The sequence below is a fragment of the Hippoglossus hippoglossus genome, chromosome 15, assembly GCF_009819705.1.
Source record: "Hippoglossus hippoglossus isolate fHipHip1 chromosome 15, fHipHip1.pri, whole genome shotgun sequence".
Taxonomy (NCBI): domain Eukaryota; kingdom Metazoa; phylum Chordata; class Actinopteri; order Pleuronectiformes; family Pleuronectidae; genus Hippoglossus; species Hippoglossus hippoglossus.
The window spans coordinates 17,579,599-17,605,200 of NC_047165.1; the positions used below are offsets into that span (position 1 = coordinate 17,579,599).

Genomic DNA, 25,602 nt, shown 5'->3' on the forward strand with positions numbered 1-25,602 from the left:
CAGTGCCGGGGGGGTTTACTGCATCCTTTAGAACTCAAACACAAGTACAACACAAGAACATGAACCAAATGAAAAGAATGGGTGGTAATGATAAAGATAAATACTGGGACCCGTGAAAAGAACAGACACATATAAAATAGCATGTCAGTCGTTTTCCTACTGAGACAAGTTGTAATGTCTGAAAACTGCAAGTCTGGAAAAGTAAGCAGGTTTTAATTTGGTATGTGGTACAGCAACATGTTTTTTACAACTTGGATACAAGCTCCTTTGAAAAAGTAGTGAAAGTAATCATAAACTTTATTCTGCAATTAATCAGGTTAGTTTGACAGGTGAGTATATTCTAGGGTTTCAGTGGAACGAAAATCCGACTTATCAAACGTAAAGATTTTTATTGTTAGAATAATCTGTAACATTAAATGGCCACATGTCATTGTGAATGCACCAGTAGTAATACAGAGTCGAATCATGTCCGGTCCAGTACAGTGAGACCTTCTGGCTTTAAAACTCCGGGGAACATGTTTCAGTGACATGGATGCGATCTACGGGGAATAAAACAAAGTTGCATGTTTGTTGTGTCGGTGCCTCTGCTTGTCCGCGGTGACGTTGACGGTAGCGCAACCATTTTGGTATTTATTCTAATCAGCGCGCCGCAGTGACCAATCACAGCGACCCTCGGATAATCTCCAGCCAATCGATGGGCGACGCTGTGACTCACCAAATAAGGAGAGACACCACCAAATAAGGACACGTTGTATCTCTTTATAAGGCGGGAAGTAGTTCCCGTGTGCGGAGATCACTGCGCTGCCGTAAATGTTGCTTTGAAATAAGACGTTTAAGACACACGCATGATCCACAGAGAGAGGCGTGATGTGGTTTTCATTCAGAAAAAGTAAACACGTGAAAACCAGCCGGTCAACACGTGTGTAATTGTCCGGTCATAGCGCGGACTACTTGACATCGCGGATGTATATGCATGGCGCTGTTCGCGTATTCCTTTTAGAGAAGGTTCTGGGAGTAGTGGCGGCAGAGGAGGAGGAGACGCAGCGGGGCTCAGGGGCTCAACGGCAGCATCACTTCCCAAAGTTTGTCTCGGTTATTTCCTGGAGTCGAACCATCAACCTGCCGGGTTTGTTTACGTTGTGCGGCTCGGCCGTGTGTATGCGCTCTGTCCGTCATTTCCGACCCGACGCGCTCCAGCTCTCCGGCTGGTGTTCACAGACTCGGCTCCGCGAGTAGAATGTTACCGAGCCAGGTTGGATCGGCACCACCTGGGAACGGCTCAGCTTCGGGCAGGGGAACCACAGGGCACGGCGCGGGGGTTGTCGGGAGCGGGGTCCGTCCCGTTTTGGTGAGAGCAGGGCAAGCTTTACAGGGGGTCGGCGAGTGCGCTGCCGGGCGACAAGGGGAGAGAGACGCCATCGGGATGCTGGGGGCTAACTGTCCTGGGGGTCCGAGAGGTGTGCGGCCGGGGAACGGGACAGGCGTGACCTCCCTGCAGAGCGCCGTGCAGGGGAGCATGGTGGGGCTGAACGCGGGGGTCGTGTTGCCGCACGGAGCGCGGTTCGACCCGGACAGAGAGAGCGCTCCGCTGTGCAGCGGCTCGGATAACGACTCGGACTCCGCGGAGGACGACGACCCCGTGGGTTCACTCGGGGACAGCAGGAGAGGGGTGAAGCGGGAGAGAGGGGAGATGGAGGCGGCGGTGACGGGACAGGAGGTGGGAGTAGCTCCCGGAGGTTACGGCATGGTGCCCGGTGGGGTCGCGGGGGCGAAGCCGGGGAAGAAGACACGTGGGCGCGTCAAGATAAAGATGGAATTTATTGACAACAAGTTGAGACGGTACACGACTTTCAGCAAGAGGAAGACCGGCATTATGAAGAAGGTGAGTCCGAGTGTTGCACTGTAACACATGCTGTTCATTGGATCAAACCTGTATTACCTGTGCAGCTCTGACACCTGTTGCCTGATCCTGCTCTGTTATTGTGATCATCTCCTACTGACATGTTGTGAATGGAGGCTCCACTGACCGGCAGTTCCCCTCATTTCGATTCATTTCATACTACAGGCAAACAAGTGCGGCACTAACTGTCTGGCTGTGAGGAAGTCAGGGCTTTTATGACAGGCCACGTGCTTTTTATAGACTTGAGCAAATGACAATTCTATTTGTGACCATGTCCACCCCCAGCTCTACCTCACACATGGCCTGACACACGCACGCACACACATACATACAGATTTCCAGATAAACTGACACACTCCATTCATGCACACATACCCTTACACCGTCATACGCTGCTGCCTGGAACTGTTTGCTGCTGATGAAAACCATCAGTGCACAGGCTGTTTCCTTTTGGTTGCAGGCGGCAGCCATGTGGTGATGAGCAGCAGCAGCAGCAGCAGCAGCAGCAGGGCCTGTAGGTGCCAACAGCTGACTAAACCCCAGGGAGGCAAGTCAGAGGACAGTCAGAGATCACTCAAACAGAAGTGAAGTCCATGCACTGTGGTACAAGCGTCATGAAGCAGTGGTTGACTTGCCTTGGTTTTTAGTTTTGTTGTTCGCCCGGATCTTGCCTCCAACGCTCTCTGCTTAATTGAGTACCAATCATTACTTCTCTGGAAATCACAACCCGGCCACATGTTTGCTGCCGTGATAAACTGTTGCTCTGTGGCATTTGGCATCAAGGCATCTGCAGCTGATTATTTGGAGATGAAGTCGCCTGTTGACCAGAGGCACAGAAGTTGTTTTGCAGTAGACGCGGCCATTTTTCATTGTGACTTTAAGTAAACACTGATAAGCCGTGTTTTATTGTAGTTGCAAGAGTTTTCATTTGTCCTGATGCTACTTTTGAGTGCCTGCATCGTGTACTCTGATTTATTTCTCTATTTTCTTTATGTATCCCAGACTGTTGTCGTGGAAACTGGGGTGTCTTCATGTAGGCTCTTGGCAGCATGAACATTATTTGACACAGTGTGGGGAAGGAGGATTTTTGTAAATGTTGCCCACACTATGTCAGCCATCACAGAAATTGACAGGTGGGTGGAGTGGGAAGATGCATCGTAGAGTGGTCTCACACTGGTTTCTAGGATGCGGGTGGTTTCATTTTGATGGATGTGTTGAGTGAAGTCGGTGTCTTCTCGTCATACATAACACTTGCAAAATAAAGCATTACTCACTTAATTAGCTGTTCCTTTGCTGGTTCAGTTGTCCTGAAAAGGGCATTTTTGCTCTTTCTGTCGCTCTGCTCAGTTCACACTTTTCATCGCAGACATTTGAACTTGTTATGGCAGGAAATGTGCAAGTGTTACCAATAGAATAAACTGTGGCTCCATTCCATTCAGGTATCACGAGTGCAATACCAGAGCTCTGAAACTGGCTCATCCAAATGGAATGGAGCCATTTTTATGTAATTATTTATACCCTGGTTTTTCCTCCTGTGACAGGTCTACTGTTAAAGCAGTTTAAAGTTTAATGCTAATCATAAGTGATAATTCATTGTTTGTCAAACACTCACAGTTTTACATTGTTTTAAATTAATTATTTTTAAACAGTTGGTCAGAGGACACAAACAATTAGAAGACTCTAATTTGGACTCCAACAACTTCCAATGTAAATTTCATACATCTATTATTTAATTGAAGAAATCATGTTTAATCCAATATAGTAATTATCATTTATAGCAGTGTTAAACATTGCTGAAGTGAGGAAATGTTTTTTTTTTTTTTTAATCCAATATCTGACAATTGCACTTTAAACAAGACCCACGAGCAGCATTGAACGGGCCCTTGCCCCCCTGTGCATGTTGGCCTTGCAGACTGGACATTGGCAGATTCTTTAACCATTGGACAAGGTGCAAACGTGGCTTATTTTGTCCAAATCCCAAATATAATGAATAAACACGAATCAGCGAGAAGCTCAGACATCACATTTGAGAAGCTGGAACAAGCAAATGTTTGTTATATATGCCTTACAATTGGCATCAAAGTTCAAAAGTTTTGATGGCAATTTGTCAATTAGCTAATCTATTTCTAGACTGATTGTTTAAACACTACCTCCAATGCCTACAAGCCACAATTGTTGACTTTGCACACTTGCATTGTGCTCTTGCTTCAGTTCAAATCCAACAGATATTAAGAGAATTAAACTAGTAACTGTCTCGACAGACACTGTCTTTTAGCAGATGCTCCTGCAGACAGAGAGAAAAATCCTGCAAAATAAGTTCATGTGGCTAACAAGCCTTTTTTGTTGTTTTCTAGTTTATCCATGTTTGTGTCCGTGAGTGTGACTTTTGCTTCTTCTTTATGTTCGTACAAATTCCAAGTCGAGCTCATGTGTGTGTGTGTGTGTGTGTGTGTGTGTGTGTGTGTGTGTGTATATATAATATATATATATGTGTGTGTGTGTGTGTGTGTGAGCTCGACTTGGAATTTGTACGAGGCAGAGGAACCAATTACCCTCCAAACACACACATACCCTGCTGTCATGAATATTTATGAGAAATTCAGCAGGGCAAGAAATCGTATTAAAGCGTTGTGTAGGTGTAGTTTGTGCTGCCACCTAATGCACTTAAATTGACAAATTAGTCCTTTATCTGTCTGTTTGCATGCTGGCCAAACATCAGACCTCGCTGTTAGACAGACACCCGTCTGCCCATTGAGGGAAGGGGTTGGAGCTGGATAGTTTATCATTACCAGTGTGAGGTGAGGTGAAGTGTGCAACAAGCCTGAGGTTCCTTCAACACACACACAAGCTCTGCGTAATGCGTTTCAAGTGCTCAGGTGACATAAGCAGCATCGAGCCACTTCAGGAGGAGCTAGTCATCATTGGCCTTCTGTTCTGTCATCGCATTATCATACACAAAAGGCAATTATGTGGTCTGCGTCATTTGGCACGTGCCCACGTATAGAGGACTAGACTGATACAGCTCAAAATGAGGGCAGTGTTAAAGCTGACTTGTCATGTGGTATGGACGGCAAATGCACATTTTAATATCTGCTCAATAAAATCTTTAATTTGAATGTGATTCGTCTCCTCCGCCTCGCTCCGTCTGAGAGTATCTCAGTCCAGTTTGGCACAGCTATCAGCTAGCTGCCGCTGCACCGTGTTCACCAACGTGATGGTAATGGCACTGTGCCTTCAAAGCACCGCAAGCATCCTCCACATAACTGATGACTCATTTAGATGAAAAAGCTTTCTCATGAGTTCACCCCGAGTGCAGCATCGACATGTGTGTGTTGGATGGAGTTTGAGTCTCATTGTGCGTTTCTTTCACGCCAGGGAGTTTGAACGTGAGCGTCTGGGCGCCTTGTCATTCATTATACAGCATGCAGAGCGTGATGGTGGCCTCATGTTTCACAGCCGGCTACCCCTGTGCCTTAAAAATGACTGCTCGCTTCTTCTGTCAAGAGTGGGCTACTACCAGTCCCCCTGCCTATGCAAGCCAGTCCCCTGCTGCAATCAGTCTCAAAGCTATATCACACTCTATTCTGGGAGCCTTATCTCATATTATTTTAGCCTCATCTGTGTTATACGTCAGGCTTCACTACAGGGGTATTTTTAGATCCTAATGTTTTGAGGTGTGGGTATTTTTCTTTTTTTCCCCCAGAGTTTCATCTTTCAAATTTCTCACATTCTGTTGAGATTTCTTTTTAAGATGTTTGATTGAACCATCCACTCTGTCCTATCCTGATGTTTTCCCTCTTTCTCTTTCCCAGGCCTATGAACTCTCCACCCTGACGGGAACCCAGGTTCTTCTGCTCGTGGCCAGTGAAACAGGTCACGTTTACACTTTTGCCACTCGCAAGCTCCAGCCAATGATCACCAGTGAAACAGGCAAAGCCCTGATCCAAACATGCCTCAACTCGCCGGACTCGCCGCCACGATCTGACCCGTCCACGGACCAGCGCATGAGTGCCACAGGCTTTGAGGAGACGGACCTCACCTATCAGGTGTCGGAGTCGGAGAGCATGGGTGACACAAAGGTGAGAATTAAACATCTGTTACCATCTCAATCACAGGTATAGTGCACAAATGTTTTCAGATAAACATTGTCTTTATTTGCTTTATTACAACTGTAAAATAATGTTAAAATATAAAAATCAACAGTTCAACACTATTATATTTTTATATCGGATTAAGAGTGCGTAAATCACTAATAAGAAAACGAAAAACGTGTGTTGGGGTTTGATTTACAACATGAAAATACCGCTTCGTTTTCCTTCATTTAAGTTAATTGGCCAAGTTGTAACGTCTCTCTGAGCAAGCTAGGTCAACGGGTGGTCGGTGGGAATTGTGGTGTTTGGTGTTTGATGTAGGGACTCTCTTCACACTATGCAGATGGAGCCCGGCGAGTACACAAAACCTTCTCACACAGGTGCTACGAGGAGTAGATTCCTTCACCACACAGACATTTTTTTATTTGTAGCACGTGTGGTGATGTCGCACTGTACTAGCGCTGACTCTCCATCTCGTTAAGGGAGATCATAGTGAGGCTGCAGTTATGAATCACTCAGTTCTCTACCTCTCCCTACAGTCCATTTCCCCTAGGTTCAACATCAACGGTGCTGTAGTTTGAAGTCTTTCTGACTCATTGTCTGCTCACTCATGGAAATGCGAATTGCAGTGCAAATAAAAACCAAAAAGAAAAGGCTGATAAATGCACCATAGAGAGACACTTATGGATACGGTGGGAAATCTCCAGAAAATGCTAAAAGGGCACATGAGGAGAGCAAATTAATCAAACCCACAGGCAGCTGCCGAAAATAATCTTTGTCCCGTTGTAAACACTTTTGAACTTTTGCCCGTTATATTGTGAGGCCTGTGTTTTGGGCTGGTGGTGTGGTTGTGAGCATCAAGTCCTTTTTTAAAAATTAAATCAAAAAAAGTCTCCCTGGTCCTTCAAAGGGCTGTGGAGTGAAGGGAGGAGCAGATAAGATGTGGAGTATTATTCTACTAAAGGGAGCTGTCTACACTTTACCTCTCTGACCTCTCGTCCAGGAAAGCATCATAATGCTCTGAGAGATAAATCACAGCAGGTCTGGGTTGTGTTAGGATGAGAAACACGCAGACTCCTTTATGGAGGACTTTGGTGTTTATCTTTTGATTTTGGGACGGTGCTGTCTTGTGTTCATGGATGAAACATTGAGCTAATGAAACATATCTTATATTTCTGAAAATATTGGAATATCACTCATTTTGTACAATTTCCAACCTTGGTAACCTTTTAAAATAGCCTTGACAGAAGTACCTTCAGGACTGGATATTTTCAGAAGATGAATTTCTGCATTCTTTCAGCTCTGTGTGTAGTGTACTCTGTTTCACCTTTGATACTGCAGATCATGTCCCTGTGTTTGCCTCTGCGTTGCTTCGAGGTTTCTTAAACCTCGAGCGTTTGAGGGTTTGAAGTGAAGCGATAAATTCATCAGCAGACACACTTCGCTGCCCACACCTTCGTGTGATCACGTGCTGGGAAGCCAAGATTCCCTCCACTGTTTACACGGCTTAAGTCACCCCTTAGAAGACGGACAGTCGCAGGCCTGTTTGGCCGCGTGCTGTTTTTACAAGGCACTAACTAACGCGTACCATACAGCGACGAGGAGAGGAGATCAACCTTTGCACGTTAAACCCCTCTCATGCCCACTCTGCTCATTGATAAAAATTAGATTCTGTCTCTGTTGCCATATATGGTATGGTTTCCCTGCCTGCTCTCTTGGCTGAGGCCCCGCACATTCCTTATAAGCTGCAGCTGTCTTTGGAGTCCTGTGATTTCCCCCCCCCCCCCCCCAGCCCCCCACTCATTTAGTGATATGAAGGGGAGGTATGGATGTAGATACGAGCGGGCTGGAATGGAAACATTTGTGCAATACTTTACGTCAAGTTTCATATGACATGTATTGAGGTGACTGGCAGTGATGCCGTGACCCCCGCTGCAGTCCCAAGTGAGGGACACCAGCATGCGTCTCCGTGAGCCCTCTCCACTATGAGTCGTCACCACATGGTCCATCTCAGGATCAGTGCTGTTATGATTCGGACATGGCAGGTGGATAGAACGGCCTTGATTTTAAATGTTTTCGTTCCTGTGCAGTAGATCTGTTGCGTGATCGCCGTGTGCACCTCTGCAGCGTCTGGACACTATTCATCAAGAGAGTATGTCACACATACAGTCCGAGCTAGTCTAAACAGTTCAGAGTTTGCGATGGCTGGCGGGGGGGAGTGGAGGACATGAAGGAGCAAAAGAGCATGAAGTGAAGAAGACACACAATCATGTGACAGTAGAAATCCTGGTTCTTAAATGTTGTTGCCATGAGCAGAATCAAAATCCTGTGAAAGTATTCCCAAGAAGTGGAACAATAAAACACCTACACACCTATTGGTAATGTATCTATGGGCGTACATTTTGTTCTTGAAGTGGTGTCTTTTTCTCCAATAGGAAAGGAGACCATTTATTCTTTTTTCTGTCAAGTATACTGTGACACTGTCTGTATTAATTGTGGTCAAATGAGGTTAACATATGTACAAGTGTGACAGAAACTCTGAACACCGCTTTTTTTCTACTTCCACAACAAGCTGACGTTTACTCACCACAGCTTTCTATATATGGTCATCTGCTTCGAGTACAGCTCATTCTCCCAAAACACTCGACTTGAGTAGTATTATAGGGATTTAATGTGCTCCAGCATATGAATAACTGACACTACAGGTTTACTATACGGTCGTCTGGCAACAGCAGAATCACTTTTTACTAGCAACGTTTACTAACGGCATGTTTTACACACCAGCTGAATTCTTATCACAATTTCTACAAATATGACTATCAAAGGAGGCATGTGTAGCAATTTCAAAAATAATTATAACGGATTTTGGGACGTGCAGTCAAACTTAGGAAGTTGCCATTGATATAAAAATTCCAGAAAACTCAAAAACCTGTTCATCAAGTCAGCTTCGCACTGGGCATGCGTATTGTTAAGAATACAGGGAAGTGCAGTGTCGGATTTGTTGTGATTTGGAAACGCGATACGTTCAATATTAATATACCTTGAATAAACAGGCGAGAGCTCTGTAGCAGAGGCGGCTGGGTCGCATGGTGACATTTCTAGCACAACAACGGGCGTGTTCATTACATATAGTTCAGTGTATTCCCCTGAATTTATTCCTTTTTAATATTGTGAATAACATACATTGTATTTATTATGGTAAATAATTAGCCATTTGGTGGTACAGTGGAACTTAATTATTATTTTTAATGTGTTTAAGATAGTCCAGTGGAAAATCATCCATCATTGTTTATTATCAGTGCTGAATTTGTCAGAGGAAAAAAAACTGTAAATACATTTTAAGAAGAGAAATGGGCCGTGCGGCTCCAGAGTCACGTTTCATGGCTGATTGCTTTGTGTGTCTGTTAAAGTTTGAAGGCTGTGAGTCACATTATTATCATCTCATCTGTTGACTGTTCAGATGCATAGAACTGACTCTTGAGTCACTGTCACCCGACCTCAAACTGCTACCGAGAACACGGTCAGAAAGAAAAGCACAGACTGCTTTCTAGAAACCAGCCAGGATTACTCAATAGGGAGTTCCTTTAATTGAGCAGGGTAGTGTTAAGAGACTTTGAGTTTCAGGTGTGTGTGACTCCTTTTATGTCTGGAAAACCCTCACTTTTCTATTGTTTTTGCTTTTTCAGGTCACAAAGTACGAAAGACCTGAAGTTAACATGATCAAGACTGCTCTCTGAGGGCTGCATAAATGCATTGTGGGAAATATAATATCTGATGTAGAGGTGAATGAGGAATGACTATGGAAAAGTAGCTAGCACTTTACAAAGGGAGTAGATTTGTCCTCATTGTGCCGTCCCTGCATCCCCTCCGACAGATCCTGGTATTGTTTACGGCTGCTTCTTAATACTAGACAAGCATCCAGTACAGATGTTTTTATGTGTTTTGGGTTATTTTTGGAAGGGGATGGCAAATCCCAGAACTCGTGTTTGCTCAGAGGATCTGTCTTAGCACCCAACTCCGGTTTTCCCCTCCTCCCTGCGCTCACTTTCTCTCTCCCTCCCTTCGCTCCATGCCTCTCTATCTCCGTCCTCCCTGCTGCGTTCACTGTGCTCTTGTTTTAGTCCTGGTGGAAGTTTTATTTGTTGCTCTGCTCATTAGCACAGTTGACACTTCCATTGCACTGTGATGTCGCAATAAACACAGAGCAGAAGACTTGCAGACCAAGGCCACTGTCCTGATGAACAGCGGTCATGTTTGTTTTTCTGGCGTTACGGCTCTGCAGATTAAACAGCCTCATTATTCCACATATTGCACATCTATGATGGTGTTTTTAAAAAGTATGTATCATTTTACACTTTTCTACAGTTCGGTCAGACACCTTAAAGTAGATGACAGGAGAGAATCGCTGAGGTGACGGAATGTTAATTTCTTCTGATGTTTGCTCTCATCAGAAGGCTGCCCCTGAGGTGGTGATTGTGTCCGAGGGGAGGGAAAGCAGCATGTTGGCCGTATTGGAGGGGGGAGGCGAGAAATGTTATGTCACCCCCCCCCTTCCACCTCCTTATTTTACAGCGAGCAACTGGACAGGTCATCCGCCATTGGCTGCACCTCCTCCACTTGGGCTGCCTTGCCTTTTTTAGCAGTCCCAAATGGAGCTGCAAATTCCATGTTGCTGGCAGGGTGACAGACTGGGAGATGGGAGCCAGCAAATGGGAGATTAGACGAGGGCCAGCCACCAGTAAACTGCACAATGGGCTCTCCAACCAAACACTGGACCAGCCTGACAGTTGCCACCTTCAATTTGGACTGATTAATCCCCCCATAAATAGGGAATCATTTGTGTCCTTCTCTTTTTAATTACCCTCTTATTTACCAAGTCTTTAAAACAGACTCTCTTTCCTATGATGTCTGTGAATCTAAGGAGGGTAATTGAGGCATTAATTCTTTTACCATATATAGAACTACTAAGAATGCACTAAATGTTTGGAAACCAGCATGTAAAAGTGCTAATGGAATTGTTTTGCCACTTTTGTGTTTTATGTCGCACAACTGCACAACCAGAGAACTTCTTGAGTGTATAAACAAGATTGCTTGTGTTTCTCATGGTTTGGGTTTATTGTATTCTACCTCCTGATCCTTTTTATATTAGGATTTGTCTTCACAGTGGATTTAGGAGGGACAGAATGTAGAAATGCTCGAGATCTCTGTTTCTGAACTAAAATATTGTCCCTCTTTTGTAAAATGCTTTATAGATGCTGCTCTCAGTGGCCTAGACTGGAGGATTCACCGCCAATTTCAGACAACTCTCTCCTCCATTCGCACAACTATAAATTGTGAATTAATTTGTTATATTCCGCTACTTCGTACTAAGTGGAGTGTTTTCCCTCGGTCGTGCTCTGGTTAAATTTTTTTTTTTCAAAGCAAAGGGAACAGTGCTGAGGTTGATTTTGAAAACGAGTGGGAAAGGAGAATCTAGGATAAAATTGTCAAACTATAAACCAACAATCCTATTTCACCATTTCCTTCTAAGCTGACAAGTCTTTATCAACAACCTAAGTCAGATGGTATGAAATACATATTAACTAAGATTATTAGTTTTAAATGATGCAGGAAAAAGTCCAAATACTCGAAGCTCTTGGACACATCTCTCTTTTTGTTCGACCAACATTTCAAGAGCACAAATCGCATAAGAGCAAACTGTTAAGTTTGTGGCTTTGCCTTCAAACGTAGAATGGTACACAGTAAAGTGCATACCTCCACAGACCCCTTGATCCAGATCTGCACCAAATGTAATCGGTTCTTCCTTGGGTCTTTCCCCACACCTCCGCAATATTTCATGGAAATGAGTAGTTTCTGTGTAATCCTGCAAACCAACCAACCAACCAACAAGCAGAAAACCTAACCTCTTTGGCAGAAGCAATTACATTGGTTATCAAAAAACAAATGATTAACAATAACGATTAAAATGATTTAATAAACTATCGGTTTCAGGTCTAATATGTTGTATTATACACTTAAGACATGTTCCAGAGTAACTGAAGTTAACAGACAAAGAGCTCAAACCTCCGCCAATGCCCAACAGTCCCCTTAAATTCAATCAAGTTGCACCAAATTACACAAAGTCATGGATATCAGTTCCCTAAATGTGTCTATTTATTTATTTTCATTAAGGTCCATGAAATATTCTCTGGGAAAAATGATGAAATCGTCTTAGCTCACAGTGTTTGAGAAACAAGAGCAATTCCTGCTCCTGATCGAGATCCCCACTAAAATGTAATGGGCTCTTTCCTGACCCATACCACATCCTTCCACCAGGTTTCAAGGTAATCTGCTCCATTGTTTTTGTGTAGAGTTGCTTACAAAACAACCAAAAAACGGACGGGGGTAAAAACGTAACTCCCTTTGGTGTAAGTAACTAATGGTTTCAGATGTTGCAACATTGTTAATTATGGAGATAATGTGTATGTCTCTGAAGGAGCAGGAAGTGGAAAGGACTCGCGGAGGAAAAGACGTTGGGGAGGTTTTGCCTGTGTCACTAAGATGATTCTCTGCTCTCACTTCTTGTCTGTAGGAATGCATTACACCAATGAGGCCTATGTTTACTATGCACTGCCTCAACTCTGAACTAAAACCCAGCGCTGTTTATAGACTGGCCAGTTGAACAGGAGACGCACGGTGATGGTCAAACAAAGCAGTTGGACAGGCTTGTTACAGAGGTCACAGAGACAGTAGCAGTTTCACAATAGGTTTTTAGGGTGTAACCAGGTTTAATATCCAGTTTTTAACCCATGCAGTAATCTGTGTCCTTGTTGGATGTGAGTATAAACCTGCCAGAGCAGCCACATATTTCTCTACGGAGAAGTATAACACGGAGAAGCTGAAACCTTCGCCATGTTTTAGTACAAAATACGATAAAGCAACATGCCCCTTTTCCAGTGGCCAGAGCTGCTGAGCGTCAGATGGCGGCCGTCATTACACGTGGCCTCTTGCTGCCTCAGCTGGCTCGGAGAGGGTTAATTCCCCCTCTGAGGTGCTCAGGTTTCCCTCCAGCTGTCCGTACTCTCAGCTGTTTGTACTCTGACCCCTTTCCTGTCCCCTGTCCCCCTGTCCCAAACCTCACAAAGGTCTCACCCTGCTTCGCCACACAAAGTGAGAGACTGGAAAGTCTCTCGGGATAATGAAAACGTGGGGACAGCTGTGTCATGGTCTAACTGTCTGTAGTCTCTCTGTAATGAATAACAGGCCTGACAGTTGTATAGTAATTGGATCGTAGATTGTTGGTGTGCGAATTTAGATTCAGATTTCCTCTCTGGTTAGAAGGCCGGAACAACCGTGAGTGAGTCGTCTGTGCAGCCGCCACCCCTCCTCCCTCCCTGCAACTTTCCAGAGTCTGTTTAACTAAAGAGTTGAAGGACCTTGGACTGTCAGAACCCTGGATCTGAGCTAGAGATGAGCTAACTAGCGGCTCAGCTCTGTGTATTTCGGCTTTAAGACATCACCTGCTCAGCCATCTGCACCTCATCAAGTCCTGAAAACTCTTAAGTTAGCCTCAACACCCCATATCATTTATTAAAACACTTATTAAACCTCTGTTTCAAATAAAAACAACTTTAAGCATTGCAGTGAGCAAAACTAGAAGCCTCATGAATACTGATATGTGGGTACACTGCAGTGTGGCTGAAGACTGGTAGCTAATCTTTACAGTAGCTCCATCTACCTGATTTCATGGTAGTGAGTGGTTGGAAGTTGTTATCAGTGAAGTCCATGCTGGATCCTCCACCTCTCACCCATGTAATCAGTGACATATAAAAACCAATAGTGCTTTACTAGGAGAGGTTGGCCTAGTGTGCTCACACATTACCTTTTGTTATTCATAATGATTAGAATTCCATGCAAATTATTTGCAATACAGCTCAGTCACTTGCTTTCTCATAGTCCATGGCTGTTTTCAGAGACTGAACCTGGATCATTTATTCACTGCTGCACCATGAAGTGATCTGACTTTATGAAACCAGTTTAGTCCCAGTACTGAGGCTGCCCCCTCTGAGGGATACGGCCACCAAAGATATGTCCTTCATCAGACCTGATGTCCAGACTGACCTTGCACTTTCTCCCCAAATAACAGTTTTCAACCTGTAATCTCAAATATCAGTCAAGTACATTTCTATCACTGGAAGCTGACCTCAAACACACAACAAAGTATAAATACTGCTGGGAAACTGGGGCATTGTTTCAACAGTTTCAGGTGCAAGTTGTGACATTTATCTTCAATACATTATGTACAACTAACACACAGTGGACTTCATTAATGTGGTATGTCTCCAAATACCTGTGGCTGTATGCCTCTGCCATCCAGTGCAGGTTCAGTCTATATTAAAAATAAAAGATTCAGGCTCATGAGGTCACCATGACCTTTGACCTTGTGACAACTGATACAGTCAATTATCTCTGAGTCTAAGGGACAACCTGTCAAATTTTGAAGAAATTCCCAAAAGGAAGACTCAGATATCATGCCCAGAGGCCAGAAACATGTTTCGTGAGGCCATTGTGACCTTGACTTTTGGCCACTCAAATTAAATCAGTTGATCCTTGAGCACAACTGAACTTGTGTGCCTAATTTGAAGAAAGTCCCTCAAGGCTTCCTTGAGAAATCGTGTTCACAAGAATGGAACAGAGGGAGGGACAGTCAACCTGAAAACATAATGGCTCTGGCCACTTGTCACTGGCTGAGGTATAAAAAGGAGTTGTCAATATTAATTATTTATAAATATTAAACCCAAAGGGACTGTTAACATGCTCTGGGTAAAACATTGGACAGTTTACTAGTGGCCTCTTATGTCATTAATTGTATTTTTTATTTGTCCAGTTTAAGTGACTGGTATTAGTATGACCTGGTATTGTTTTGGGCACTTTGATTTTTATGGTGTGCAGGGTAGCGTGTACAGGATAGGAGAGGAGAGGGGGGGAAGGACGTATAATAACAGTCCTTTGGCCTGACCCGTGTGCGGTATTGAAAAGTGCACAATGCATTATGGGATACTGACAACTGCAAAGGCCCTACCAGTTGTGTCATCTGCTGGATCATCTGAAATGGGATGGGATATTATGATGTCTCTCTACTGTACACATGCAGAATTAAAGGATCCAGTCTCTAAAATGAGAAGCAGCGTATTTATCATTCTTGGACGTGCATGCAGCTCCCTTTTATATTTGAATGGCCTTTCTTCTTTGCTTTGTTTCCTATAGTCTAAATGCACACCCCTGATTGTGGAATTATTTAGTTTCTATTGATTTGTCAGCGACACCTCTGTTTTCATATTCAAACATCTGGATTCAAACCCTCAAAAGATCTTGAACCCACATAGAAATGCAAACTCTTTTTCACATGTAGCCTTATTCCCATTCTGCTATTACAGATCATTAGTATCATGTGATAAGTGTTTTCATAAGTGCGGAGAAACGGGGATGGTGTGCTTCTGTGCTTTATAGTCCCGGCCTAACGCCTACTCTGCTCTTATCATGCAGCCCACTCACCAACACATCCTGCTCTGCTGTTCCATGGATGTTCAAATTTGTGTGTGTGTGTGTTGTGTGATGCTACAGCTCACCTCCTTAAGTTCATGTAGCATCTTCTCTGCCTGTTTTTTACCCTGTTATACAGTTACATGTTTAATGTTTCAAAGTAACAAAATACAAGGGTAGAAAATGTTTTTATTACTCTCCAGTCGAGTTGGTTCAACCAGTGGCTGGATTTTAATTGCAGTATGTTCAGATGTTGCAGGATTCAGAATAAACAGTCATCCCACTACACTGCTGGAATTCCATTAATGTCATGTCACTATCTTATACTGAAATTCCAAAATGTTCTGTTAAAAAAACAGAACTCTTTTTTTTCTCACTTTTTAGTCTCGAGCATTGAATCGTTAAGAGAGACTCCCTGCACTGCTAAGTATTTTACATATGGATGCAATTAGAGGGGTCCCGGCGCATTTCCCTGCCCCGCTCATGTCATTTGCTCCAAGTCTATTAAAACACACTCTGGTCTCTGTCGGCCGTCCATTGATCCCTGAAAATGCTACGAGTACTGAGGTCTATCCTCCTGCCTGCCCGGCTGTCAGCTGCTCAGAGAGGAAAAGCCCCATTATGGTGTTGTTTCAGGTGTCCTCATGTGAAACTCTGATGTTGATTCTTTTATTCAGAGCAAGAGCTAATGCAACATTTGGAAATACTAGCAACTTCTACAGTCAATCCTATACAAAGTTCAGTGTAGTCATGAACCCTGACGACATCATCAAGGTTGTCTTGGATTTTACTTGAGAGTTGGGATTTTTTACCAAAGGCAGGAATCCTGTACTTTTAGATTTGCACTGAACTCTGGATAATCGCCTAATTAACCAGAGGGGCTGTTAGTGAGAACGGAAATGTCCAAGTCAGTTGCTCCATTCTCCGGAGTTTCCCCTTCAACCCTAGTAAATACTCCAGATAATGTCTGAATGAGCCCATGTTAGAAAACAACAGGAGATTATCTGGAGGATTCACCACGAACGAATGGGCTTTGATGTTCCTAACACGCAACAGACGCAGAACTGAAACGAAGAAGATGTCAAGAGCGCTTTTAGTGATAAGTTGTGTCATTATGCTGTAAACAAAACGTGATCTCCGTAGTGTCATTTATATCTTACATCCTGCATGCTGCACCACAACTCTCCTGAAGGTTCCGGACATTTTCCTGTTGATATGAACGCACCTGACCCTGATAACCTCCTGCTGTGTTCTCCATATGTGAAACAGACAGGAACTCGATAATTATGTTCAAACATTTTCTAGAGATCTTGTCTGAAAACTTTTAAAATACCATCCAACGATCTGCCCATGTCTTCCTAAGAAGACTTGTTTTTGTTTTTTTCTCCTCCCAGGATTCACTGAAGCCGGCGTTCACGGTGGCCAGCCTTCCAGGCAGCACCCAGTCCACAGTACCCACCACCTCCACCACCATGCAGGTGAGCAGCGGAACTTCGTTTCCCCTCACCAACTACTTGGCGCCCGTCTCGGCCAGCAGCAACATCAGCGCCAACGGCACCGTCCTCAAGGCCGGTGGCTCCACAGGGGTCATGCAGCTGCCCGGTGGCTTCACCTTCATGCCTGGTACGTAGAGAAGCAACACATGTCCTGAACATCTAGAACTCTGTAACAGTTCTCATTTCTGGTCTTAACCTCATCTTATAGAATCATGGTGCTCCTGCAGACCTTTGTGTTTTGTTAACGTCACAGTGTTGTCTAGCTTATTTTCTGATTAGAATCTGAATGGCTTCTCCATGACCTCCGCCGCCATCTCGGGAGGGGGGGTCGTGCCTCTCTCAGAGCTGTTTACATCACACAACAGCTCTTCATAGGCAGTCACTAACACTCGGCGTCCTTGGTTTTTACAAAGCCCCCAGTATCCAGGAAAGCTACGTCTATTGGCAACTGGCCCTGGCTTTGATTGTCACTCGGGGACAGGAATAATTAGGTGAGAGGGACACAATAGACCTGGCAATGAGGGCTGACGAACACAGTTCATAATTAGTCATGAATATTCAATGAAGGATCGGTGCCTTGTGCTGAAATTATAATTGAGGTGCACTTTGTGGAGCCCGAGCTTTGTGTCAGTGTGGTCCTGAACTACACATGACCCTTCATTAAGGGGGACCTCACCGACGCACTCTGAAACACAGGGGATCTGTACGCCACCAACTCAATGAGGACGTTTGGGGCAGCGGCCTCTGATTTGGGGATCTCCGAAGTGTTTCTAAACTGGCTTTCCCCAGAAATTATTCATTACACTTCCTCTTTATGATGGACGTACTGGGAAACACTGCGTCTACATCTGAGGGTCTCAAGGAGGGGCCTGGGGAAGCCAAGAGGTCACGATTCCCCCCAAAGGCACGAGTAATATTTGACTTTCACGAATTTTATATTATCCCGTCTGTATAAGAACCATTTATTCAGACTGTCCATGACATGAAAAGACTTAAAAGCTGACTGGTGCGGTTTTCTCTACAGTTTATGATGTAGACCAGAGTCTGTGTTACATCAGTGAAGCTGAACAGGCCCAGTGGTCGTCAGAGTTCTCAGTAGTGAATAGCTGCAGTGTGTGTTGGTTGTCAACACACTGCCTCAGCCGAACACACGGACAAACTGATGCCCACTAATGGCTCTTATGTTATTTTAACTGACATGTGAAGGACAGTCTGGCAGCATCTCTGTCCCTTCTCCTTCTCTTCTTCCTCGGTCTCTCGCTGCCTTTTACAACCTCCTCCTCTCACCCTCCCTCTCTTTACACCCTCTCACTCCCTCTCTCCTCCTCACCACCTGTCTGGCACATAGCGGCATTGCCAGGTGGAACAACACACCCTCCCACACTATAACCTCCTCAGCTGGCAGCTTGAAAGGGCCTGTCCGCCCGACTGCAGCAACTGTCTCTGGAGCATCTGACGAAATGTGACGCTGTAACTCCAGAGTCATGTGCTGAAGTGAAATGTCTGCCCTCTGTGCAGAAAAAGCTAAATGACAATTGATACATGATGGAAGAAAGTAAGCTGGGGCTCAGAAAATGACAGTTACATGTGCACAGTGACACTTCAGTCTAAATCAGAGGTCTTCAACAGGGGGTCCGCGACCCCTAGGGGGTCCGTGGAGGTACTGCAGGGGGGGTCGCAACATTTTTGGTTGATTAGACTTAAATTTTTCAACCAATTTTTTTCCCACAAATTGAAATGTCTTTAAATACACATTAACATGAATCCAACATATTGTAGCGAATGGATAAATGGAGGCAGAAGACGTTATCTTTCAGTCAGCAATGCAATATATGAACCTGTGTATTAATAGCTTAGTATTGAATGCACTATAACAGGGTAGCTATGTTTATACATGGCACTAGGCCCAGTTTAATATAAAACACAATTTTATACAATATATATAGTAGGGGGTCCCTGCTCCATTCTCCACCAGTTTGGGGGTCCTTGGCCTGAAAAACATTGAAGACCCCTGGTCTAAATCATTTAATCACCTCTTAATTCAGTTGTATAGTGTGTCAACATTCAGGTTTATATGAAAATCTTAAATGGCTTGAAACTGAACACTGCCTTGCATATGGTACATGTCGGTTTTACTTGTGGAACCTTCCAGCGTGAAATATTACCACATGTTTGACATTCTAGCTAGCTCAGGCTAAAGCTACACTATCCCAAATCACTTTGCCACTACATAAACAGAACTAGCCAGTGGTAGTACAGCGCAACTGCTGTTTTGGAGCGGCTGAGTGATACAAATGTACTTAAAAGATGTGGTATCAGTTTGGTACATAGACTCGCTTACTTGCTTGACCCAGTATTTTTGGCAGTATTAAAGGTACCCGGTGGAGGTTTTCACCACTAGTAGTGCTGTGGAGCAATGTTTTTACAAGCCGCTCCCTTGTTTTGTGTGCACCCTACACATGCAGGAGGGTGCAGAACCATTTGCGTGAGCATGCGGGCAGCACAGTTCACATTCTGCTGTCGGGTTTCAAGTGCCAGCAGAGGCAAGGAAAATGACATGATGATGATAAATAATGCACTCCACATGTTTGTGAAACCTCAATGTTAAACACAATCTTTTTTGGTGAGAAATATAATGTTAGTGTACTCCACAGTTCCCCTATTAAGATCCATCCCTCCGTTATCTATACTGCTTATCCTTTTAGGGTCGCGGGGGAGCTGGATATTGGGCAGGAGGTGGGGTACAATTTAGAGTCTCCAGTTAACCTAACCCTAATGCATGTCTTTGGACTGTGGGAGGAATCGGGAGTATCTGGAGAAAACCTACACAAAAATGGTAGTTCTGTTATCTTGCTAAAGATCTAGACTAATAGATGAAAGCTTAGATTAGAACAAAAATGTTTACAAAAAACTAAACAGTGCACATCTGCTGTTCTGTTCATGTCTCCGGCACCTGAAGGTTGAAATGAACATTTTCAAATGCTGCTGTATTTTCACGTTAAGTCTTATCCTCTGTGCGTGTGTGTCTGTGTGCGTGTGTGTGCGTGCCTGCCCCCCTCCAGCAGGCACACCTCTCCCCCCTGGCACCCCCACCATTCCTCTGAGCCAGCTGCAGCAGCACTCCCTGGCCCTCCAGGGGCAGCATGGTCAGGCCCTGGCCCAGCAGCCACAGCAGGGACAGCAGGCTGTCTTCCGCTTCCCTGCTGCTGTCTCCCTCACAGGTGACCTGCTCTGCCTGCTGCCACCACTCTGCCTGCTTTTACTGATCATAGCCTCATCTCAAGCTGCCGCCGCTAATGCCACCTCTTCCTGCTATGAATTATAACCATTAGTATTACTAATTCCACTTGCACGACGATGTGTACCTCAGCTAACAGTACTGCCAATGCTTTTAATTCTACTGTATACCAACCCCAGTCCTGTAATTCATACTCCCCTCCTGTGGGCCCTCCTCCTCCCCCTGTGGAGTGTGTGATGACTTACTGTAGCCACTGTTTGCCCTCCTCCGTGTGTCTCTAGGAGCAGGCGTTCCCCAGCAGCTTCAGGCTATCCAGGTCCACCAAAACACCCAGTCCTCTGAACACAACCAAGACATCTCCCATACCTCCACAAACTCCACCGGTAGGTCACATGGAGAAACACTCTGGAGAAACACTCTGCTGTCCCGTCTCATGCCCGTTGGATTAATCATCTCTGTGTAATGAGAATTTTAGGTTTTCTTAGAGCAGTGGTGCTCAAACTTTTGCAAAGCAAGGACCCCTAAACTGACCAATGAAACCATGGACCCCAATCTGACAAGATTTTTGCTGTTAGAAGTTTTATCACAAAATAGTGAGTTATTAATGGATGAAATGATAGTCAAAATAAATTGAAACCGCCTTAAGGACCCTTGGGGCACCCAGACCCCACTTTGAGAACCATCTCCATTTCAATACCATGTACATAGCTGCTCCAAATGATGGAGAGAGTTTCTCTAAATTCATGTGATCTTATGATGACACACAGTAGAATTTATGACGTTTCACTCGTCCATCAACCCACCATAAGGGATTTTAGTTTAGCCTAAATAATGCAAATAAATACACATCTCCATGAGTGGAGGACTTCAGGAGATTTGGTCTCCCTGCACTGTTTTGTTAATCATCTTATGCGTTGGGATGAATTTTGTCCCTAATAAAGTGTTGTGGAGCCACTACACAAGCAGAGGCAGGAGTTAGTAGTGTAATTGAGACAGCTATTAAGCGCCACCTGCTGGCCAACATGTGTACACTACTCTAACCTTCAGTGTGACGTGCTCTCTCTCCCCCTCCCACCTTTTGCCTTTCAGCAACGGTGAGTCTCCCAGCAACCATCGTCACCTCATCAATCCCAACGTCGGTGGCGGGTCACATGATGTACCCCAGCCCCCACACTGTAATGTACGCCTCCAGCTCGGGGCTGACCGACGGGGGGCTGGCCGTGCTCAACGCCTTCTCCCAGGGCACCTCCGCCATGCAGGTGTCCCACGCACAGGGTCAAGATGGAGGTGAGACACTGTTTGAGCACACTCTCATTACTGGGTGACAGCTTTGGATAAATATCGGTTCAGAGAAAATAAGAACACTGATGGCGAAACTGTTTTTCTTCCAGGTGGTGTCCCTCAGGTGTTCCTCACGGCACCTCCCGGCACGGTACAGATCCCTGTTTCTGCGGTGCAGCTTCACCCAGTACGGCAAGATCTGCATTTTACAAGTGAAACTCTCATATTCCCTATGCAACCAGCATGCCACGTGATCGCACTAATGCATCCTAACAGAGCACTGGCACACAGAGGCCACAGGCTTGTCACCTGCTGCCTCTTTTTTATGAATGTGGGTGATCAGCTGTCATGTTGGTTTTACCTGTGACCTGCAGCCAAAGACACGTGCAGTAGACTAAACCAAACACCACAGTTGCAGTGCATGGAGATGAAGAGTGTGATGTTTTATTAAGTTTGTAAAATCTGATCTTACAAAGGAAAATGTGAGGAATTCATTTATGCAACTTGGTTGAAATATGTTGCTGGATCGAGCTCTAAAGATCCTTTAGAACTATAGGTATAAAAACACACTGGATAAGATCTTACAGAGTGTAACAGTAACTGTCCACCTTCTGAACAGCTCTGGTTCTGAAAGTACATTTCATTCATTTTCTCAATGATGTTTCAAATAGTCCTTTTATAAAGAGTTTTTAACCTGGAACCAGCGACTCGTTGGTCATGACTACAAATCATTTGATGGGGAGCAAAAATAAATATTGGAAAATGGTGAAAAGGTAAAAATGGCAAATGTACAAGACAGTGAACATAATCATTTAGAGTGAAGGAACTACACATCCCATACACCATTGCAAATGATCCCTTCTCAGTGAATTCCAGCATTTCCACTTGAATTTTATGTTATTATTATTATAGTGTTGAAATGTATAGTAGTTTGTGTCTTGTTTGTATATGTAGCATTTAATACAGTGTATAGCGTAGTAACTGAGTGTAGTTGTTCTGCTGAACCTGCAATAGTAATCGTTTATTTATTTTTTTGCAATTGCGGTAAACATTTCCATGGCAACAGCGAGCTCCACAAATCATATCCGTCTCTATTACACCTGAGGATTGTGGGTAGTGTCGTATTTCTCCTTGACATCGCGAATAAAACCCGTTTTCCTTAAAACCCAGTTGATATCATATGAACTTGTGGCTTCCAGAGGAGAATCTCACATAGTTTGAGTCCTGAGCTTCTGGTAAATCTACATTGGATGGTTCAGTTATTACAGCTGATGATCAAAATCTCTATTCAGAAAATAAATAGGATTTCTACTTCCAGAACCAACGCTGTTGAGCTCTATAGAGCTCTAGATTATAAAAACATGCCCGTCCTGTTATTCTTAATACGTTATTTCATAGCTTAAGCTTTTAGTTGTTACATAAATGATCAGCATCTATTACAATGTCACATCGCTCCATAATGAAAAGCATGCAGGGTAGCAGGACGTCCATCTGTGCTGGGTGCTGTGATGACTTGTGATTGGCTGCCTTCGATTGGCCCTGTGCTCTCTACTGACGCAAGGCGTGTTGTGTTCCAGATGGTGATTGGTCAGCAGTCGAGCGGCAGCAGCAGTAACCTGACCGAGCTGCAGGTGGTCAACCTGGACGTGGCACAGAACTCGAAGAGTGACTGACAGACGGCTGGAGCTGTTTAACACAGCAACACAGACAGACATCTCTATTTATTGATGCCTTCCTACAGAGTTTCCCATCACACTTCTGAATGTGACTTTTTAAGTATATATTATACACACACACACACACACACAGACACACACACACACAATCAATCAATCAAGGGCATATGTGTGGCTGACCCTTATACAGTATTCAGTATGTTTTGGTATATATATATATATATATTCGCAGATGCATAGGAAAAGTATCACTACACCCATCATCGGAACCTGTTTTTATGCCGTTAGATGGTGTCTTCTTTATTTTTTCGTGTGTGCGTGTGGTTTTTGAAAGTGTAATTATGTGTACACACACAGCGAGGTGCCACAGCTTCACACCAGCCAAAGAGACATTTGTTTGTCTGAATGTTCCAGTGTGAGCAATTTGTGCACAAGTGTGTGTGTGTGTGTGTGTGTGTCTGTGTGCACGTGCATATCTGCAGTTTGTAAATGGTGTGGGGAGACGCTTGTTGACTTAGAAGAAAAAAAATAATGAAAAAAACATTTTTTGAAATGTACATATTTTTTTTTTTATTGATGACTTGTATTTTTAGCCTGGTTTAGTTTGTGCAACAGCATGTAGTTGTTTTTTACGTAGTGGTTTTTGTATGTACATGAAAATGATTTGCGTAATGAAAATGAATTATTTACATGTATATGTAAATTAATTTAATATACCTTTTTATATGTTGCTGTTGGGAGTTTTCACTACAAGATAGAGAAAGAACGCTGGATGTGTGTTTTACTTTTGTTGATTCTCACAATATCATCAAGTACCTGGGTCACAAAATGTAAAACATGACATTATCTAGAATGTCAGTGTTTACCTCCGCCAGGACCCAACAGTCTCCTCAAATTCAATCAAGCTGCAAAAAATGTCACACTCACAGAAATCAGTCCCCTAAATGTGCCCCATTCTTTCTCACTTCGATCCATTCATTATTCTCTGGGAAAACTAAAATGTCAAACGCTCTTTTTCGCAATGTTGAAGAAGGTGATAACAAAAATTCCTTGATCCGCCCTCCTGATCCAGATCTGCACCAAAATTGTATAGATTCTTCCTCTAAGTTTTCTGGCAATCTGTTGGGTTGTGTTTGTGAAATCATCAACCCTTGTCTCTGTGGCGGAGGTAGTGATTTGCTGTAAACATGTTTCAGTGCAGCCTCTGAATGCGTGATCATGTAGTGCGAGTTTTACATGTGAGGTTTCTAATGAAGTCCTGATGTGGCTCTTAAAATATAGAGATTGTTCCAACTACGACAATCTGATGGAAATGATTTTCATTTATCTCAATTCTCACCATAAACACTTGTATCTATAATTTCACCAGCGTTCACACAGAAATATGAACACGTCACACACGGGTAATATCCTGATGTGAATTTTTAAAAATCAGTTTTAAACGCATGATCCATTGTAAACCTGTAGATCTGATTAGCCTTCATCAATCTGTAGAACTTGCACTATATGATGCTACTCCTCATTTGAGTCAGGACATTGGAAACTGTTGCATAAGACGCTGTGTGTGTGTGTGCGCGCGCGTAGATTTAAAGATTCCACTTGAATACTGCATTGAAAGCATCAGTGTTTCCATGTGTGGAAATACTCTGTTACTAAGTCCAGTCGCTGTAATATTACAGCAGTAATGAGTGACTCTCTCATTTGAGTACAAGGGGATCTCTTCATTTGGTCTTTATTATTTACGTTCTAATCCTTTAACTATAAGACCCTGTCTGACTGCATCTCAGTGTGACCCTCAGCGATCATAGAGAATGAGAGTCATCAGACTGAGCCTTCCCTCTGCACCATTGTGCCTCTTTTCTGTGGCTGATTGCTGTATCACTGCAAGGCGAGTGAAATGTAGGATTTACTTTTTTTTTTTTTTTTAATGTTCCAGAACTCCTCACGTGACTTTGGACCTGTCATGCGATCCTCAGCTGCGGCCGCAGTGAGATTATTTTAACTCATTTCTAGAGAATTAGCTGGATGAGCGAGCACGGCAGGGCTGGAAGCCAGAGAGTCGGACGGAGGATGAAGTAGCTGTGTTGACTGAGAGCGAGGCAGAGGTCATTGTCACGCTTCATGTCCTCTGCTCTGTCCCTGTACACGTTCTCATGTCATCCTGCTGTGCTGTTTGAACAGGAAGTCACACGCTGAGCACAGCTACTTCTCCTTCACTTTAATCTGGTGGTTATTAGAAGCTATGGATTTAAAAAACAGATTATTGAACAGGATTTGTGGTTTTCACTTTGTCATTGAGAGAAATGGATATTTTTGTGTATTTTCTGTTTTTGTTGTACAGACATTTTGTAATAAAAACACGATGAACTGCTCAAAGAACGACCACATCTCCTGCTGA

General features: G+C 43.9%; 1 protein-coding gene across 8 annotated transcripts; it reads left to right on the forward strand.

Annotated features, from left to right (window-relative positions):
* The first annotated feature begins 992 nt into the window (after nucleotides 1–992).
* Nucleotides 993–25,591, forward strand: srfb (serum response factor b). 8 transcript variants are annotated; one of them, XM_034608767.1, is made up of 8 exons: nucleotides 995–1,882; nucleotides 5,713–5,979; nucleotides 16,908–17,136; nucleotides 20,072–20,230; nucleotides 20,529–20,630; nucleotides 21,337–21,534; nucleotides 21,639–21,740; nucleotides 23,106–25,591. In XM_034608767.1, the coding sequence occupies exons 1-8, from the start codon at nucleotides 1,238–1,240 to the stop codon at nucleotides 23,141–23,143; spliced, it is 1,740 nt and encodes a 579-aa protein (XP_034464658.1). In that variant the 5' UTR covers nucleotides 995–1,237; the 3' UTR covers nucleotides 23,144–25,591. The 8 variants fall into 8 exon arrangements, with proteins under 8 accessions (XP_034464661.1, XP_034464660.1, XP_034464662.1 ...); XM_034608765.1 differs by having other exon boundaries at nucleotides 20,075–20,230; nucleotides 21,639–21,715; XM_034608763.1 differs by having other exon boundaries at nucleotides 996–1,882; nucleotides 21,639–21,715.
* Nucleotides 25,592–25,602: the final 11 nt, after the last annotated feature.

Coding starts and splice junctions, on each gene's coding strand:
- srfb (XM_034608763.1), top strand. CDS start 1,238: ATGTTACCGAGCCAGGTTGGATCGGCACCACCTGGGAACGGCTCAGCT. Junction 20,231..20,528: donor TGCTGCTGTCTCCCTCACAG/GTGACCTGCTCT, acceptor GTGTGTCTCTAG/GAGCAGGCGTTCCCCAGCAG. Junction 20,631..21,336: donor TACCTCCACAAACTCCACCG/GTAGGTCACATG, acceptor TTTGCCTTTCAG/CAACGGTGAGTCTCCCAGCA.